This window comes from Mobula hypostoma, chromosome 18, assembly GCF_963921235.1.
Source record: "Mobula hypostoma chromosome 18, sMobHyp1.1, whole genome shotgun sequence".
Lineage (NCBI taxonomy): Eukaryota > Metazoa > Chordata > Chondrichthyes > Myliobatiformes > Myliobatidae > Mobula > Mobula hypostoma.
Genome location: NC_086114.1, coordinates 11213609 through 11233329, shown reverse-complemented (window position 1 = coordinate 11233329; position 19721 = coordinate 11213609). Strand labels below are relative to the sequence as shown.

The 19721-nt window shown below is 45.4% G+C and overlaps 1 protein-coding gene across 1 annotated transcript; it reads right to left on the bottom strand.

Moving 5' to 3' along the window:
• Positions 1-5716: 5716 nt before the first annotated feature.
• Positions 5717-19343, bottom strand: LOC134358426 (neuronal acetylcholine receptor subunit beta-4-like). Its single transcript, XM_063070649.1, has 5 exons — positions 19203-19343; positions 14924-14968; positions 14725-14834; positions 10236-11208; positions 5717-5845 (listed from the first exon to the last, which is right to left on the bottom strand). The coding sequence occupies exons 1-5, from the start codon at positions 19314-19316 to the stop codon at positions 5717-5719; spliced, it is 1371 nt and encodes a 456-aa protein (XP_062926719.1). The 5' UTR covers positions 19317-19343.
• Between the last annotated feature and the right edge of the window lie 378 nt (positions 19344-19721).

Below are 19721 nucleotides of genomic sequence, written 5' to 3'. Positions count from 1 at the left end.
TCATACATCAAATAAACTTGAATATGCTTATTGAAGTGCCTCGTGCCTTGCAGTCAGTGAGAAACATAAAGAAGATGGATTTTGATAGGCTCTGATGTGACAAATAAAGTAGTTTGCAATTAAAGCAATGATGGAGCCACATGTAAGACGTGGGCCTAGGAGCTTTGAGATGAAGAACATTAGAGTCACAGTGTCATAGAAAAGTACAGCATAGAAACAGGCCCTTTGGCCCATCTAATCCAGGCCCAAGCCATTTAGACTGCCTGCTCCCATTGACCTACGCCAGGACCATAGCCCTCCATGCCCTTACCATCCATGTACCCATCCAAACTTTGCTTAAATGTTGAAATCGAGCTCACATGCACCACTTGTTCTGGCAGCTCGTTCCACACTCTCATGACCCTCTGAGTGAAGAAGCTTCCCTTCATGTTCCTCTTAAACTTTTCACCTTTCACCCTTAACCAATGACCTCTGGTTGTAGTCCCACCCAAACTTAGTGGAAAAAGCCTGTTTGCATTTACCCTATTTATACCCCTCTAGTACTGTATACCTCAAACAAATATCCTCTCAATCTTCTACTTTCTAAGAAATAAGGTTCTACCCTATTCAATCTTTTCTTATAGTTCATGTCCTTCACACCCGGCAATATCCTTGTAAATTTTCTCTCTTCTCTTTCAACTAACTTTCCTGTAGGTCGGGGACCAAAACTACACACAATACTCCAAATTAGGCCTCACCAATGTGTAAAACAACTACAACATAGCATCCCATCCACTTCCACAAATAAAACAAAGTGAGGCATGTTTTGTTTAAAGAAATCCGTAGCACATTTTATTGAACTCTGAAATCTACACACACAAAAGCGCGCTAAAAATCTTTATGTAATAATGTCATCACGTCAAGCAGCCTCTGAAGGTAAAACCCAAACCCAATGTCGGTGGTTGTGAATTAAGTACATTCCCACCTGTGGTGGTACCCTACATACTCAATACTGTGATTACGTTAACTTTGTCTTACATTATTCCTAAAAGCCCAAAACAGGTTCAAGGAACATCATTGCACCTTTAGACTAGATATGTCATAGTTCTCTGGACTGAACATTGAACTCAGCAACTCCAGTTAACTAGCCCACCTGCACCTGTCCTTCCCTGTAGCTACAACACTACACTCTTTTCACCTCATTTGTATGTACGTATGTATGGCATGATGTGTCTGGATGGCAGACACTGTATCTCAGCACTTCCACGTGTGCTAGGATGCAGAGTACAGCACCTCCATACATTAATCTACCCCACCATCCCTCACTATGACTACAGACATCAGCTTACTTTTCCGAGGATCGTCACCTTATCATGAGATCCTGAGAGTGATGCGGCCTGCAGCTTTGCTCCCGGTAGGGTCACCCATGGTGGTCAGGTCAAGGGAAAGGTTCCAGATCAAGAGCTCAGTGATGGAACTGCTGGAGAATGATGACACACCAGAACGGTGGTGAAGGCTCCCCGATTATCTTGCCTTCCATGTCACTGGACCATGACCCTGATCTGTCAATGACTGCGTGGACGCTGCCCGTGTATCAGCCTCCCCACGTTAAACAAAGGTGCACACAAGCGTTCTTCATTAAGGGAATAACCCCTCAGGAGAACATCGTACTCGACTCGAGTGATCGCAGTACTACAATGCATCATCTAGAGTCACTTTATGTGCGTTAAACCAGTCTATGTATATAACAGTTACTCCTACATTGGGGTGTCTGGGGCATCCATTCCGGGGCAGCTCACTAACCTTTGGTCCCCACCAGACATTCAGCTCTCACCTGCGGCTCCAAGTAGCTGTTTGCATGTGGTGCAGAGGGTGGGTTAAACCAGGTGAGGGTAGCTGGAGGGTCTCATACCCCAGTGAGATCCCATGGTGAGGGAGGTGGTACTGCAAAGCTCCATGGAGAGTGAAGGGCATGACAAGGCACAGAAGACATCAGGGTCACCTACTGCAACCAAGGAAGACCCCAGTTTGTCACGTTTGTTCGTACCACTGGACCTGGACTTCTGAGGTCGAGAGAGTGGAACTATTCCAGTGCAACAGCTTTTCCACTTCAAAAAGTCTCCTGCACAAGTTTCCTGTCATCATCAGATACAATTGACAACCACCATATTTTAAAGGATTGCTTTTATATTTATTGTTTTTTTTTAATTGTTTATTGTGTTTTAATTACGCTGCATCAAATCTGGATTAAAATCATTTCATTTTCCTTTAACTTCACGTACTGAAGAATGACAATAAGCAATCTTGAATACAATAAGTTACTGATGGAAGGCTTCAGCATGAAACGTCGATTGTTTATTTCCCTCCATAGATGCTGACTGACCTGATGAGTTCCTCCAGTATTTTGGGTACTTCTCACAATAATTGAAGCTCCAGCAGTAGTCTAGTGGGTAGCACACCTGCTCCAGAGCCAGAAGGTTAAGAGTTCAAATCCCCTTTGAGGGGCTGGGACAAAATCTCTCCTCTAAGGGGAGGAGTTGGTAGGGATGATGAGTATTCAGGGCGGGAGCGGATGAGGGGAGCTGCAGTGTCAAGTCGGGTAGGAGATGTGAGACTCCCCTTCAAGGTGTGGTGTGGTAGCATAGCGGTTAGCTTAACCCTCTACAGCACCAACGATCTGGGTTCAGTTCCTGCCACTGTCCATAAGGAGTTTGTACATTCTCCCCTAACTATGTGAGCTCTTCTGGGTGCTCCAGTTTTCTCCTACACTCCAGAGACATATGGGCTAGTAGGTTAGTTGGTTTCATCCGTGTACAGTAATTGGGTGACGACACATTGGGCTGAAAGGACCTGTTACCATACTGTATCTCTAAATAAAAATAAACCAATACCAATTTCTTCCCAATCTGTGTCCTGTTCTGATGAAAGATCCACGAATCCATAATGTTAGCTCTGTGCTTTTCTCTCTCTAGATGCTGTCTTGCCCGCTGACTGATTTCAGCATTTGGACAGCTCCGTCTGCCAGTGCGAGTTTTGCCACCTTCTCTGTCTTCGGAGAAGTGTGGAAGAGTGGAGTCTGCTTGGCAGACCAAACTAGGTGGGCCATATTCTGCTCCTATGTCTTATGGTCTCATGTATCTCTCTATTTACACCTCCTTTCACGCTGATCAGCTTCACCCTTCTGTTTCTCTTTGTTTACCCAAAATTCATCAATTTGTGATCTTATTACTTATTTATTTAGCGAACCAGCCCAACGAGCCACACCGCCCAACAATCCACCTAGTTAACCCTAGCCTAATCACCCAAAAATTTACAATGACCAATTAATCTACTAACCAGTACATCTTTGGAATGTGGGAGGAAACCGGATCACCCGGAGGAAACCCACATGTTCAGAGGGAGGAATGTACAGAGGACGTTGTAATTGAACTCCAAACTCCAAACTCTGAGCTGTAACAGCGATGGGCCAGCTGCAACACTGCCACTCACCATACACAAAATGCTGGAGGAAATCAGCAGGCCAGGCAGAAAAGAGTACAGTCGACATGTCGGGTCGAGACCCTTCGGCAGGACTGGAGAAGAAAGATGAGGAGTAGGGTTAAAAGGATGGGGGAGGGGAGGGAGAAACACAAGGTGATAGGTGAAACCAGGAGGGGGAGGGGTGAAGTAAAGAGTTGGGAAGTTGATTGGTGAAAGACATACAGGGCTGGAGAAGGGGGGAATCTGATAGGAGAGAACAGAAGGCCATGGAAGAAAGAAAAATGAGGGAAGAGCACCAGAGGGAGGTGATGGGCAGGTAAGAAGGTATGTTATTCCTACATTGGGGTGTCTGGGGCAGCTCACTCACCTGGTTTAACCCACCCCTTGAGAGGGGGTACCATGGTATGGCTGCACCACATGCAAACAGCTACTTGGGGCCACAGGTGAGAGATGAATGTCTGGTGGGGACCAAAGGTGAATGGTCTCAACCTGAGACATCGGCTGTACTTTTCCCCGTAAATGCTGCCTGGCCTGCTGAGGTCCTCCAGAATTTTGTGTGCATTGCTCGGATTTCCAGCATCTGCAGATTTTCTCTTGTTTGTGATTGGGCAACTCCACACTGTCTACTTCAGTCAGAACTCCTCCCATCCTTCAGAGCTCCAAGGAGAACATGCCCAGATTCCCCACTCTAACCTCCCTCAGCTCTAGAACCACCCCAGTGGAAAAGGTTCCAGGCTGCATGCATTGGGCATGTTCTGAAGTGAATTGTCCATAGTTGGAGTTCTACCCTGGTTAAACATAAGACTATAAGACCATAAGACATAGGATGAGAATTAGGTCTTCCAGTTCACTTGCCACATTGAATTCCACTATTCCATCATGGCTGATTTATTATTCTACTCAACCTCATTCTCCTGCCTTCTCCCTGTAACCTTTGATATCCTTAATAATTAAGAACCCATCAACTTCTGCTTTAAATATACTCAATGACTTGGCCTCCACAGCTGTCTGTGGCAATGAATTCCACCGATTCCCCACCCTTTAGCTAAAGAAATTCCTCCTCATCTCCGTTCTAAAGAGACATCCTTGTATTCTGAGGCTGTGCCCTCAGGTCCTAGACTCCCCCACTATTGGAAGCATCTTCTCCACATCCACTCTGTCTAGGCATTTCAATATTTGATAAGTTTCAATGAGATCTCCCCTCATTCTTCTAAACTCCATTGAATACAGGCCCAGACCCATGAAACACCCCTCATACGTTAACCCTTTCGTTCCTGTGATCATTCTCATGAACATCCTTTGGACCCTGTGCAATGCCAGCAAATCCTTTCTTAGATATGGGGCCCAAAGCTGCTCAGCATGTTCCAAGTGCGTTCGGACCAGTGCCTCATAAAGCCTCAGCATTAGATCCTTGTGTCTATATTCCAGCCATCTCAAAATGAAGGCAACCACTGCATTTGCCTTCTGTACTGCCAATTTAAGCTGCAAATCCCACATGAGGACTCCCAAGTCCCTTTGTACATCTGATTTCTGAATTTGCTCCCCGTTTAGAAAGTAGTCCATACTTTTATTGCTTCTACCAAAGCATATTTTCCTACACTGTTTTCCATCTGCCACTTCTTTTCTTGTTCTACTAATCTGTTCAAGTGCTTTAGCAGACTCCCTGCTTCCTCAACTCTACCTGTCCCTCCACCTTTCTTTGCATTGAGCCCAAATTTGGCCACAAGGCTTTCAAATCCGTCATCCAGATCAGAGACATATTACATAACCTCCTTGTTTTTGTGTTGTACGACTGTATTTATGAATCTCGGGATTATGCCAATCCTACCTTTCCAATACAATTGGTCAATAAAGGAGACACGCAGCAAACATGCTGCAGTCTTCCAGTTTATTTAGAACAGTGCAACTTTCAAAAATTGAAAGGATATTATAAAGTCAAATAATCAAAAATACTTTGTATCAAACCAAAGTCATACTTGATTAATAGAAGCCAGCTATTAAAGCCAATGTTACAAGTCATACATAATGCCTCGATATAACGCAGCTTTATCAGGATAGGTATGTAGCGAAGACATTCAGAAGGACTTTGCGGGGCAGACTCCTTGGGCCAAGTAGCCTAATTCTGCTTCTATGTCTTATGGTCTTGCAGATCTTTGGGGCGATTATTGAATGTTCTGCCTTCCTTGTGAAAAACAGTCAGTGGTTAAAAATTCGGCGAACAGAGGAAGTCCATGTGCAGAGGGAGAATGCACCTGTCTCAGTGGTGGTGTGCTTCACAGAACGGTTGCAGAAATAATCCAACTGTCCCCAAAATGCAAACCACAATGAAGATCCAGAGGAACAGCCGGTCCACCACCATCGCTACATACTTCCAGTCTTCATTTACCTGGAAGGGAAGGGAATTTTCAGGTTGATGTTAATTTTAACTTGTATTATAGACTTATAACAAATGTATTTCTCTGGCCTTGAGAGTTTAGTATACTTCATTATAAGTGGCTAAGGTCAGAAACTATCCCAATCTTCCTGCTGTGGAGGCCAAGTCAATGGGTATATTTAAAGTGGAGGTTGTTAGGTTCTTGATTAGTAAAGGTGTCACAAGTTACAGGAACAACACAGAACAACGAGAGGGGTAATAAATCAGCCGTGACGGGATGGCAGAGCAGACTCTATGGGCCGAATAGCTTAATTCTGCTCCTATGTCTTAAGGCCTTATGATCTTTACAAGGTTACTTGCTCAGCAGGTCAAGCAGCAGCTATGGAAATGAATAAACAATCAAGTTTCAGGCCGAGACCCTTCTTCATTCCCATAGATGCTGCCTGGCCTGCTGAGTTTCTCCAGTATTTTGTGTGTGTTGCTTTGGATTTCCAGCATCTTCAGACGTTCTTGTGCTTATGGTTATTTGCCGTCCCAGTGGAAGTACTTACACGGTGACAGGTGACTTGAACTTAAATAGAAAATAAGAACACACAAAACAGGAACAGGAGAAGTCAACTGGCTCTTTGGCTGAGGATTATGGGAACTAGCGAAGAAGAGGAGTTGAGGCCAACATAGATAAGCGGTGATCACATTGAATGTCAGGGTAGGCTTGAGGGGCCGAGTGGCCAAGGGTGTTCTTGAGCCTGCTCTACCCCTCAGTGATGGGTTGATCCAACCTCGACCCCAGCACCACCCTATTCCTTGGCTCCCCTCAGATGCTGCCTGACTCCTGAGAGGTTCCAGCATTTTATTTCCGTTTCATCGTGTCCTTATCTTCCCCCGCACTCTGGTCCAACACTCTGTGACCAATCTCAGCCTCGGAGCTGAGTAGGGGTCTGGCAGAGAAGCTGGACCCCTCCTTGACCCAGTCCTTGCTATGACCATGTGTGCAGCACAAGAAGAAATCGTTGATGCCCGAGTTGGTCAGATCCACTGGAAAAGCTGGCCTCCATTCTATCTGGAGGATTGTTGCATTGTTGTGGTAAGAAATGAGGCCATTTGGTCCATAGGGTCTTTGCCAGCTCAATGAATATGGAATATAGTACAGGACAGGAAAAGTCCATCAGCCCATGCATGGTCAAATTAAACTCATCCCCTCTGCCTGCACATGGTCCCTATCCCTCCTTTCCCTGCATATCTGCTGCCTCTTGAAAACCACAATCAGGTTATTTCACTACCACTATCAACCATTCCAGTTATCCCTCATCTATCACTACGCTGTTAACACTTTAAACTACTTTTTAATAATGTAGACACTGGCTGGTATTTATGAATTTAGTCACATTTTACTCCATATTTGCACTTTAACCTCTAACTTTATGTTTTATATAATTCTTTATTCTTTCTAATTGTTGAATGTTGTTGTTTATTTGTTGCATGTCGTGCCCCGACCACCACACCACAGCAAATCCCTGATACATGTAAATGTACATGTCGAATAAAGTTGATCCTTGCTACCTAATTCCACTACTATCCCTGGCAGCACTGTTCTAAGCACCTAACACTCTTTTGTGTAAACTTTCCTTTAAACTTTCCCCTCTCTCACGCTAGAGTTATGCTCCCGAGTATTCGGCAGCCCTGGGAGAAAGATACATTTCGATCAGGTCTCCCTTCAGCCTTCGAAGCTCCAGAGAGAAAAAAAATCCAAATTTGTCCAACCCTCCCATTCCCCCGAATCCAGGCAGCATCCTGGTAAACCTCTTCTGCACCCTCTTCTAACCTCCACAGATTTCCTGTAATGGGGCATTGAAGATACGCACCCAATGTTTTTGGAACAGCTTCGTCCCTTCCACCATCAGATTTTTGAATAGGCCCTGAACCCATGAACATGGTCCACATCCTTCATGTAATGGGCTGTTGAAGACCCACAGTAAATGTTTCAGGACTAGCTTTTTCCCCTTTGCCATCAGATGTCTGAATGGCCCATGACACATGAACATTGCCTCATTTTTGCACCCTTTTTACACTACTTGCTTGTTTTGATATATATTTCCTATTGTAACTTATAATAATTTATTGCACTGTGTTGTTTCTGCACAACACACGTCAGTGATAATATATCTGATTCTGATTCATATACCTACTTTGATAATAAATTTACTTTGAGCTTTGAGGAAACCATTCGGTTCTGCTCATCAACTGCTGGCTCCCACTATGTGCTTCAGTTGTCATATTCATCCAGTTCCTTACTAAATCTGGTGCTGAATCTGCATCCTGCACTGTGATAGATTGTGTGTCCCATTGGCCAATTACCTTAAATCAGCAGCGTCTGGTTCTGACCCTCCTGCCGGTGGAAGGAGATGGAAGTTAATTGTCGTGCTGCGATTGTCTCATGATCTGCAGTCAGCCTGGGACTGAAGCCAAGACCTTCTGGTGTATCGCAGGGAGGAATGCAGCACGGAAACAAGTCCTTCAGCCCATTGAGTTCATACCAATGACCAATTATCTGCTCATATTAATCCCACTTTGTGAGGTGGGAGACTCGGCGACCAGAGGGCTCAACCTCAGAAGAGAAGGATTTCCCTTTAGAACAGGTATGAGGAGAGATTTCTTCAGCATGAGGAGGGTGAATCTGTGGAATTCATTGTTATATATGGCTGTGGAAATCAAGTCACTAAGTATATTTAAAGCGGAGGTTGATAGATTCTTGATTAGTAAGGATGTCAAAGGTTGTGGGGAGAACGGGGTTGAGAGGGATAATAAATCAGCCGTGGTGGAATGGTGGAGAAGACTTGATGGGCTGAATGGACAATTTTCCTCCTATATCTTATGGGCTGGGTGAGCACATGGCCAAGTGGTTAAGGCATTGGACTAGCTACCTGAAGGTCGTGAGTTCGAGCCCCAGCCGAGGGAACGTGTTGTGTCCTTGAGCAAGGCACTTAATCACACGCTGCTCTGCGACGACACTGGTGCCAAGCTGTATGGGTCCTAATGCCCTTCCCTTGGACAACATTGGTGTTGTGGAGAGGGGAGACTTGCAGCATAGGCAACTGCTGGTCTTCAATACAACCTTGTCCAGGCCTGCGCCCTGGAGAGTGAAGACTTTCCAGGGGCAGATCCATGGTCTCACAAGTCCAACAGATGCCTTTAATTTTAATCTTATGGTCTAATTCAACTTTGCCCTCCCATCAGCCCTCGTCCCCAGACCCTACACCTCACTCACACTGTAGCAATAATATACTGTGGCCACCAACCACAGGAAACTGGAGCACCCGGGGAAACTCAGAAGGTCTCAGAGAGAATGTGCAGACTTCCCAGAGAGAGTGCCAGAGTTCGGGATTGAACTCAGGTCACAGGAGCTGTGATTCAGCAATTATATTACCTGAACTGTCTGTGTTGGTATCATCCACAGTACCTTCTGGAACTAGCCCATTGCTCGGGCACCCTGTATGCTCATTACAACATTAACACCAAAAGACGATAAGACAGAGGAGCAGAATTAAGCCATTTGGCCCATCAAGTCTGCTCCATTATTCCATCATGGCTGATTTATTAGCTCATACTCCTGCCTTCTCCTGTAACTTTTAACACCATGACTAATCAAGAATCTATCAACTCCCGCTATAAAATATACCCAATGATTTGGCAATAAATTCTACAGATTCTCCACTCTCTGGCTAAAGGAATTCTCCGAATCTCTGTTTTAAATGGATGTACCACTATTCCAGGGGTTCCACAGACCCTTTGCTTAAGGTATTGGTCCATGGCTTTAAAAAGGCTGGGAATCCTCACTCTGTTCTGAGGCAGTGCCCTCTGGTTCCGGACCCCCCCACTATAAGAAACATCCTCTCTGCATTACTGTATCTAAGGCTCTCAGTATTTCAATAGGTTTAAATGAGATTCTCCCTCATCCTTCTAAACTCCAGCGACTACAAGCGGAGAGCCAACAAATGCTCTTCCTACATTAACCCTTTCATTACGGGAGAGGTTTTCTCATGAACCTCTCCAATGCCGGCTCATCTTTCCTCAGATAAAGGGTCCAAAAATACTCTTTCCAATTTCAGAGTATTTCTTCCTTTCTGCTTATCTCCCTCTTTCTCGATCTCTCTCCCTCAGTCTTCTACATTTCAGTGAAAATAAAGTATATTTCTGCCCACGTCCTTCCTGCAGATTAGGGGCACTCCCTTGCTAAGGGATCTTGTGCCCCGTCAATGGGGCAGGTGTGGCCTCAGCATTACGTAGAAGAGGGGCACTAAGCTGGTCTTTCTACCCAACTGTGTGACTCCAGAAGGAGACTGGGCTAATTGAGGTGATGCTAAAAGCAATATGTCCACTTCAGTTCTAATAAAGCCACACTTACGCTCTGATTCTCATCGTCAGTTTTCACATGGTCTGCAATGAATTTCACCCCTTCGATGGCTTCCTGCAGCTCCAGGGAAAGTTTTGCAGAAGTTCTTAGTCTCAAGTCTTGTCGGCAACTAAATCCGTCAGGTGCCTCTATCACATTCAGGTCATAGACTTTGGAAGGCGTTGGGTTGATAAAGAAGGTCGAGTGTATGGTGTTCTCTTCTGGATTTGTCTGAGCAGCAGAGAGATTGTTCTTCCTGTGATGGGTCGACTTTTGTTTATTGCAGTTGTTTTGAGGCCTTTTAATAAACAGCAGGGTTGGAAGCCTCTCGAGGAACATGATCTTCACCCACTGGGGCATGGTGTGCGTGCTGGGGGAACGGTGGTGAATGTTCAGCACGCAGACACTGGTCACTATAGAAAATGTCACCAGGACCATAGTGAACATGAGGTACTTCCCAATTAGTGGGACATCTAAGGAGGTTGGTGGGACGATCTTAGAGATCAACAACAGAAACACAGTGAGAGCCAGTAACACAGAGATACACAAGGTCATTTTCTCACCGCAGTCTGATGGCAGGTAAAACACTAGAATAGCTAGCGAGGTTATCAGTATACATGGTATTATCAGGTTGATGGTGTAAAAGAGAGGTTTCCTCTTAATGATGAAGTCGTACGTCACGTCAATATATGATGGGTCCATTGGATTTGTGTTCCTTCTGCCTGGTAGTGACACGATGTCCCACTCCCCGCTGGCCGTGAAATCATCCATGCTTGCACTGGCGGTTTTGGGGACGAGATCTATTTCTGTGTGGTCGTAGGTCCAGGACCTGAATTTCATGGTGCAGTTCTGCTGGTCGAAGGGGAAATGCTTCACTTCGATCTTGCAGGCGCTCTTGTAGATGGCAGGTGGCAGCCAGTAGATGCTCCCATTGTTCCAAATGATGGCGTTGGTGTACAGGGAGATTTCATAGGTTCCATCTGCACTGTAATGAGAGAAAGATTTGCAGAAATGAAAAAAGAAGGAATGGGACATAATGGAGTGGGGGGGGATATTTACTTGATGTAGGTATATAACACATAAAGGATGGTGGGGTGTCTAAGATCAGAGGGTACAGCCTCAGAATAGAGGGACATTCATTTAGAACAGAGATGTGGAGGAATTTCTTTAAGCAGAGAGTGGTGAATCTGTGGAATTCATTGCTACAGACAACTGTGGAGGCCAAGTCATTGGGTATATTTAAAGTGGAAATTGATGGGTTCTTACTAATTAAGAGTGTCAAAGGTTATGGGGAGAAGGCAGGAGAATGGGCTTGAGAGGGTTAACAAATCAGCCATGATGGAATGGTACAGCAGACTCAATGGACAGAATGGCCTAATTCTGCTCCTATGTCTTACGGTCTAATGGTTTATAAAAGCGTATGGTAATAAATATTCCTCTAGTGCAGGGGTTCCCGACCTTTTCTATGCCATGGACCCCTCCCGTTAACCAAGGGTTCCATGGACCCCAGACTGGGAACTGCTGCTCTAGTGATTTTCCAACAGAGACCAGGTTTACTTTAACTAGTTCAGTGCCTTTTTAAAATATTGGAATTGAAGATTTTGCATCAGTGCGCTCGATGCTAATCACAGTACAATTTGTGCAAAATTCCTACATTCACCACATTACCCAAGGAGTAATTAAACTTCATATGATGTGGTTACAATAATGGACATGCTGGTGTATCCTTTGTTAGTAATGTGCAGTGTGAGAACAGTACTGCCGAAAGATGGCACAGAAATTACCCCACCCTTTTTGATCTCTTCTCCTCCTGCTGTACCCAGGCTTCACATCTACAATCATTCAAATCTCATTCACCCAGCCTGCTCCCATTCCACGTCCAATTCTGCAGCATTGCCAAACCCTAACAGTTCACTCACATCGAAGGCAATTTGCGCTAAATCGTGCAGTTACATCCCTTTGTCTTAAATCATTTGCAATACCAGAGGGCCATTGCTACACCACCATCATCTCAGGTTGGTAGAATCTCAGGTGGTGACAGGAGGGCGTACAGGAGTGAGATGTGCCAACTAGTGGAGTGATGTCATAGCAACAACCTGGCACTCAACGTCAGTAAGACGAAAGAGCTGATTGTGGACTTCAGGAAGGGTAAGACGAAGGAACACATACCAATCCTCAGAGAGGGATCAAAAGTGGAGAGTAAGCAGCTTCAAGTTCCTGGGTATCAAGATCTCTGAGGACCTAACCTGGTCCCAATATATCGATACAGTTATAAAGAAGGCAAAACAGCGGCTATACTTAATTCGGAGTTTGAAAATATTTGGCATGTCAACAAATACACTCAAAAACTTCTATAGTTGTACTGTGGAGAGCATTCTGACAGGCTGCATCACTGTCTGGTATGGAGGGGCTACTGCACAGGACCGAAAGAAGCTGCAGAAGGTTGTAAATCTAGTCAGCTCCATCTTGGGTACGAGCCTACAAAGCACCCAGGACATCTTCAGGGAGCGGTGTCTCAGAGAGGCAGCGTCCATAATTAAGGACCCCCAGCACCCAGGGCATGCCCTTTTCTCACTGTTACCATCAGGTAGGAGGTACAGAGGCCTGAAGGCACACACTCAGCGATTCAGGAAACAGCTTCTTCCGCTCTGCCATCCGATTCCTAAATGGACATTGAACCCTTGGACACTACCTCACTTTTTTGAAATATACAGTGTTTCTGTTTTTTACATGTTTTTTAATCTATTCAATATATGTAATTGATTTACTTGTTCATTTATTATTATTATTATTTTATTTTATTTATTATTATTTTCTTTTTTTTCTCTTCTCGACTATGTATTGCATTGAACTGCTGCCGCTAAATTAACAAATTTCACGTCACATGCTGGTGATAATAAACCTGATTCTGATCATTCCCCCACTGGAACCTTCTGTTTCCACTCTGTCACATCTCTTTTGATCTCTTTGAACACAGAACAGTACAGTACAGGCACAGGCCCTTCTGCCCACAATATTTGCATTGAATCCATACGACCGTAAGAGATAGGAGCATAATGAGGCCATTCAGCCCATCGGGTCTGCTCCGCCTTTCCATCATGTCTGATTTATTACCCTCTCAACCCTACTGTCCTGCTTTCTCCCCATAACCTATGACCCACTTCCTTATCAAGAAGCTGACAACCTCTGCTTTAAAACTACCCAGTGACTTGGCCTCCATGGCCATCTGTGGCAATGAATTCCACAGATTCACCACACTCTGGCTAATAAAAAGTGCATCTCAGTTCTAAAGGGGCACCCCTGTATTCTGAGGCTGTGTCCTCTGGTCCGACAATCCCCCACCATAGAAAACCTTCTCTCCACATCCACTCAGTCTGGGGTTTTCAATATTCAGTAGGTTTCACTGAGATCTCTCATGATTCTTCGAAACCTCCATGAGTACAGGCCCAGAGCCATCAAATACTCCTCACACATTCATGCTTTAATTCCCAGGATCATTATTGAGAATCATGGCTGGACCCCCTCAATGCCAGCACACCCTTTCTGAGACAGGGGTCCCAAAACTGTTCAAAGTATTCCAAGTGTGGTCTGACAAACACCTCATAAAGCCTCAGCGTTCAAATCTCTTTGAACATAGAACAGTACAGCAGAGAATTAGGCCATTCTACCCACAATGTCTGCGCTGAATCGATGCTGAATTAAAGCAATTAATTCTCTTCTGCCTATACATGATCTATATCCCTCCAGTCCCTGCCCCCAGCACATCCTTGGTTGCTGATGCAAATGACACATCTCACTCGTGTTTTGATGTACCTGTGACAAACAAATCTGAATTTGAACCCGAACCATGTGCCTATCTAACAGTCTCTTAAACGCCGCTATCATATCAAAGACCACGCTCCCTGGAAACCTGTTGCAGGCACTTACTTTGTGAAAAGAAATTGTCCTGCACAATTATTTTAATTTTGCTTAGAGACACAAGGACCAGGACCCTCTGGCCTAACGAGCCACCCACCCTGCAACCAACCTATTTAACCCTAGCCTAACCACAGGACAATTTACAATGACCTATTAACTTACTAACCAGTATGTCTTTGGACAGTGGGAGGGAAGTGGAGCCCCAGGAGGAAACCCACGTGGTCGCGGGGAGAATGTACAAACTCCTAACAGATGGCACCAGAATTGAACTCTGAACTCCAAAACTCTAAGCTGTAACAGCATCATGATAACTGCTACACTACCGTGGCGCCCCAACTTTTCCTTTACATCTCCTTTAAATGCCCCCACCCATCTTAAATGCATGTCTTCTGACATTTCCACCCTGGGAGAAATGATTCTACCTGCCTACCTCATCCATGCCTCTCACACTCTTATAATGTTCTCAGGTCTATGCTCAGCCTCTGTTATCCTTGGAGGTTTAGACCCCATCCACCTCCCCGCAGGACCTTCGGAGCACAGTCCATCCCACTGTATCCATGGAGATGCTGGGCGTTGAGCTTACTTGTTATACAGGACGATGTCTGGCAGCCAGATGAGCTTGGAGTTGATCCTTAGCTTGCTGATCCCTTCAAACTCCTCGGGGTTCCACCTGAGCCGGTAATCCACCCACTCCTGTAACAAAGCACACGAGTGGAAGTGACCGTCTCGGCCTGCTCAGTACGGACATTCCCACTTCCCGCAAAACGTGGAGGGTCACTCACCTGTTTTAACCAAACATTCGTCGTCATTACCTGTTCGCGTTCGTTCTAAACACAGAAGGGAGAGATCAGAGAATTAGCGTGAGGGTTTATACATGAAAGGAGACAATTCTGCATAACACCAGCAGGGCAGGGAAAGGGGTGCAACCCCATCTGACTCCAGATGGGTTCAGGAATCTTCCCATGTGCAAAGACAACATTTTCTGATTCAGCAAGGAGTATTCTTAAATGTGTTGACAAACAACTGAGTCGCTGTGCACAAGAAATCACTTCATTAGAGTTGTATGAAACATGCAATATGGAAAAGAAATGATTAATGAGGTAGCAGTACAGAGAACAAACAAGCTAATACAGAGCAACACACACAAAATGCTGGAGGAACTCAACAGGTCAGGTAGCATCGATGGAGATGAATGTTTCAGGCTGAGACCTTTCTTTGGGTCTAAAAAGGAATGGGGAAGATGCCAGAGTAAAAATGTGGGGAAGGGGGAAGGAGGTTAGCTAGAAGGTGACAGGTGAAGCCAGGTGGGCGGGAAAGGTAAAGCCGAGAGAATCGGGCAGGAGATGAGCGTGGACCATAGGAGAAAGGCAAGGGGTAGGGGACCCAGGGGGAAGGGATAGGCAGGCGAGAAGAAGTGAAGGGTCAGAATGGGGAATAGAAGAAGAGGGGAGGAGGAGGGGAAAAATTACTGGAAGCAGAAGTTGGTATTCATGCCATCAGGTTGGACGCTACCTAGAGGTGTTGCTCCTCCACTCTGAGGGTGGCCCCATCTCGGCACAGGAGGAGGCCATGGATCGACATGTCGGAATGGGAATGGGAATGGGAATTATTATGTTTGGCCATCAGGAAGTTCCGTGTTTGGCAGATGGAGCGGAGGTGCTCGATGAAGCGTTCCCCCAATTTATGACGGGTCTCACCACTAGAGAGGAGGCTGCAATGGGAGCGCCGGAGACAGTAGACCATCCCAGCAGATTTGCAGGTGAAGTGTTGTTTCACCTGGCAGGATTGTTTGGGGCCCCAAATGGAGGTAAAGGAGGAGGTGAGTAGACAGGTGTAGCACTTAGGCTCCTTGCAGGGTTAAGTGTTGGGAGGGACGAATGGATAAAGGAATAGCGGAGGGATCTGACATCCTCCCTGTACTTTCCTCCAATCACTTTAACATTTTTCGCCATTGTATTAGCCAGTTCCACCCTGGGAAAAATGTCTACGCCTCTTATCACCTTATACACATCTATCAAGTCACCTCTCATCCTCCTTCGCTCCAAAGAGAAAAGGATTAGGCCAATCAGCCCAACAAGTCTATTCTGCCATTCCATCACCGGTTTAGTATCCTTCCCAACCCCATCCTCCTGCCCTCTCACCATAACATTTGATGTCCTTTCTAATCAAGAACCTATCAACTTCCACTTTAAAATATCCAATGACCTGGCCCCCACAGCTGTCCGTGGCAGTGAATTTCATAGATTCACTACCCTCTGGATAAACATCTACAAATCTTTTTATACTGCACTGTGCTATTGTAGGGAGCATAATGCTTCAGAACTTCCTGTCCTGTATCTCAGAGGACTTAGGACAAGAGCAGGCGGGAGAGTCTGATCCAGCCATTGGCTCTGGCCAAACTGTTATACGATTGCTCCATATAGACACCATCGGCTCAGCCAAGTGGCTAAAATAAAATGGAGGTCTCCAAGACAAAATAGTGTTAGCCCAGTAGTGGGAACATTTTGAGAAAGTAAATAGAGCACAAGTCTACAGCTTTGAGAGTAGATCATGATGAAAACATGGTTGTCTGGGAAGGTGAGATCATTGTGCAGGTGTAGGTACAAAAGGGTGCTTTATCGTCGCAAAGTACTGCAGTAAGGTGTTTTGAAGGGTAAAAATGAGGGCAATTTCTTTGTGCAGGGTGGAAACTAGTCTTAGGCTAGGTCACAAGTGTCAGTGCTAAGAGTTGGAGAAGATAGGAATAAGGATGTTGAGAGATGAGAGAAAGAAGGTGGCGTGAAAGGTTTCAGATTTGTGGTTCCCTCTGTCATTCAGCAGGTCAGCAAATTTAGAGGATGTCAAGTATTAGGGGATCCTACTACTGAATATATCTTTACCTAACCGCCATCCGCTTTCCACAGGAATCGCTCTGCAGAGAGTGGTAAACACTGCCCAGCTCATCACTTCCTCCCATCCTCTTCATCTTCACTGCGCATTGCTTCAGGAAGGCTAGCAGTTTCGTCAAGGATTCCTACCACCCTGACTACTTTCTCTTCCCTTTTCTTCCTTCAGGAAGAAGAAACGGGCATTTGGAAACCCAGACAACCAGGCTCAGGAACAGCTTCTTCCCCACTGCCATCCGACTCCGGGACAGATCTCCTCTTTCCCATCCCTTTCCCAGTGGTGCTGCCACATTCTCGGACCCTAGCTCTACATTTTCCGTTACCGTCACTTCACCATTTCACTTTGCACTCCCCTGATTGCACTACGGTCATTGCACTGTTCTGTTCTGCCATCATCGCTGTAGTTATGGCTGTGATTACTATTACCATGTACACTGTTTTCTCCGTGAGCTTCAAATAAGCATTGCACGCGAGTGTATATGCAAATAAAGTAATCAAATTCGGTGTAGGAGAGACACATATCCTAAATAGGGCTGGTCCTGTGCTCAAACTAGATTCAATAATCCCCTGAAGCTTCATATCTCCGGCCCCTTCCTTTCCAGTCCTGACGAAGGGTCTCACCCTGAAACATTGGCTGCTTATTCCTATCCATTGATGCTGCCTGACTTGCTGAGTTCCTCCAGCATTTTGTGTGAGCTCTTCATTAATCCCTTAGATTTCTAACCTTCACCAATCTTCTTTGTTCTAACACTGGTGGCCATGTCTCCCACTCTTAGGACCTTATCTCCTCAAACCTCCACACTCCCTTTCCGCGCTGAAACTTATTTCTTTGACTGAGCTTTCGAGATTTAAGATCCAAGATTGTTTATTGTCATTCTTTGGTATACAGGTGTAAAAGAGAACGAAATGATTGCTCATATGGATCTGATGCAGCATTAAAAAAAAATCACAATAAATATAAAGAACATAATAAAAATGCAAACAAAAAACACAATATAAGTATAAACGCAATCCTATGAAGCAAACCATATAAATAGTTGTTTGAGTGTGGCTGGGATACAAAGGCTTGATTGTATGTACATAAAGTGATGCTGGGTGCAGGAATATCTGAACAGAAGGTGACTGACAGGAAATGATAAAGTGATAAAGTGACTCTTGGCAACAGAAACTCTTCTGGGTAGCAGCAGGGCCTATGGAAACAGAGTAGGACAGTGACTGTGTCTATAGGTAAGCGGTATGGAGTGTAAATGTGAAGTGGCAATTCATGGGGGGAAGGGTGCTGAGGGGCTGTAGGGAGGAGTGGCTGATGTGGACGTAGTGATGGTGGGGTGGGTAACGGATGGAGGTGTTGATCAGCCTGACAACTTTGGGTGAGTAACTGTTTTTGAGTCTACCTGCCCCACCGTGGATACTGCGTAGCCTCTTCCTGGACGGGAGTGGGGTCCTTCATGATCTGGTTCATACTGGCCCATTGTAGTACCTCCTCATGTACATATTACATTTGATTTGATAATATTCCTTCAGCTATCACTGTAGGGCAGCACATGCTTTACAGTACAGGCAACCTGTGTTCAATTCCCGCCACTACTTGTAAAGAGATTGGACATTCTCCCCGTGACCACAGGGGTTTTCTCTGGGTGCTCCAGTTTCCACCCACAGTCCAAAGGTGTACCAGTTGGTAAATTAATAGGCATCCGTTAATCTCATGAGACCATGGATTTGTGCCTTGGGCGCAGGCCTGGGCAAGGTTGTATGGAAGACATGCTGCAAGTCTCCCCTCTCCACGGCACTGATGTTGTCCAAGGGAAGGGCATTAGGACCCATACAGCTTGGCACCGGTGTTGTCGCAGAGCAATGTGTGGTTAAGTGCCTTGCTCAAGGACACACACGCTGCCTCAGCCAAGGCTTGAACTAGTGACCTTCAAATCACTAGACAAACCCCTTAACCACTTGGCCACGCGCCAACACTGGTAAGTAAGTTAATTGGCATTGCAAATCATCCCGCATTTAGGTTAGGATTAAATCGGGGGAATTGCCAGGCAGCGTGGCGCAAATGGCTGGAAGGCCCAATTCCACACTGTATTTCAATAAATAAATTCTTAAAATAAATAAATAAACGTCCTACAAATGCTACGTCAATGTTGATCTGTGCAGAATGAAGGACGGGTTGGCTTACCACATTGATGAGCTGTGCCAGTGAGACCTGGAAGACAATCGTGACAAGCTCAGAGTTGTTCTTAGCCGGCCGGATCAGCTTATTGTATCTCTCAGGGTTCAGGAGGTGGTTCATCAGCTTCTCTTCAACCTCTGCACCATAGATCCCTGTGGAATAGGAAACACTGCTTTAGGACCAGAGCAAAATTAGTTTCAGACTGATAGTTCTGCATCAATTCCAAAGCACAGATTATTCCCTGGTTAAGTTAAAATTAGCTTTATTTATCACTTGTACATCAAAACACACAGTGAAAAACATCATTTGTATCAATGACCGGTAGTGACCACGGATGTGCCGGAAGCAGCCCACAAGTGTTGCTATGTTTCCACCGCCAATGTAGCATGCCCATGGCCGATTAACCCTAACCAGTACATCTTTGTGATGTGGGAGGAAACCAGAGCACCCGGAGGAAACCCACGTGGTCTTCGAGAGAACATGCAAACTCCTTTCAGGCAGCAGTGGGAATTGAACATTGGTCAC

Bases quoted from the DNA above. Each gene is read 5' to 3' on its own strand.
- LOC134358426 (XM_063070649.1), bottom strand. From the start codon at position 19,316: ATGAACCACCTCCTGAACCCTGAGAGATACAATAAGCTGATCCGGCCG. The intron at 14,835-14,923 runs GTGAGTGACCCT...GCTTTGTTACAG, and splicing joins CGAATGTTTGGTTAAAACAG to GAGTGGGTGGATTACCGGCT. The intron at 5,846-10,235 runs GTAAGTGTGGCT...CTTCCCTTCCAG, and splicing joins CTGACGATGAGAATCAGAGC to GTAAATGAAGACTGGAAGTA.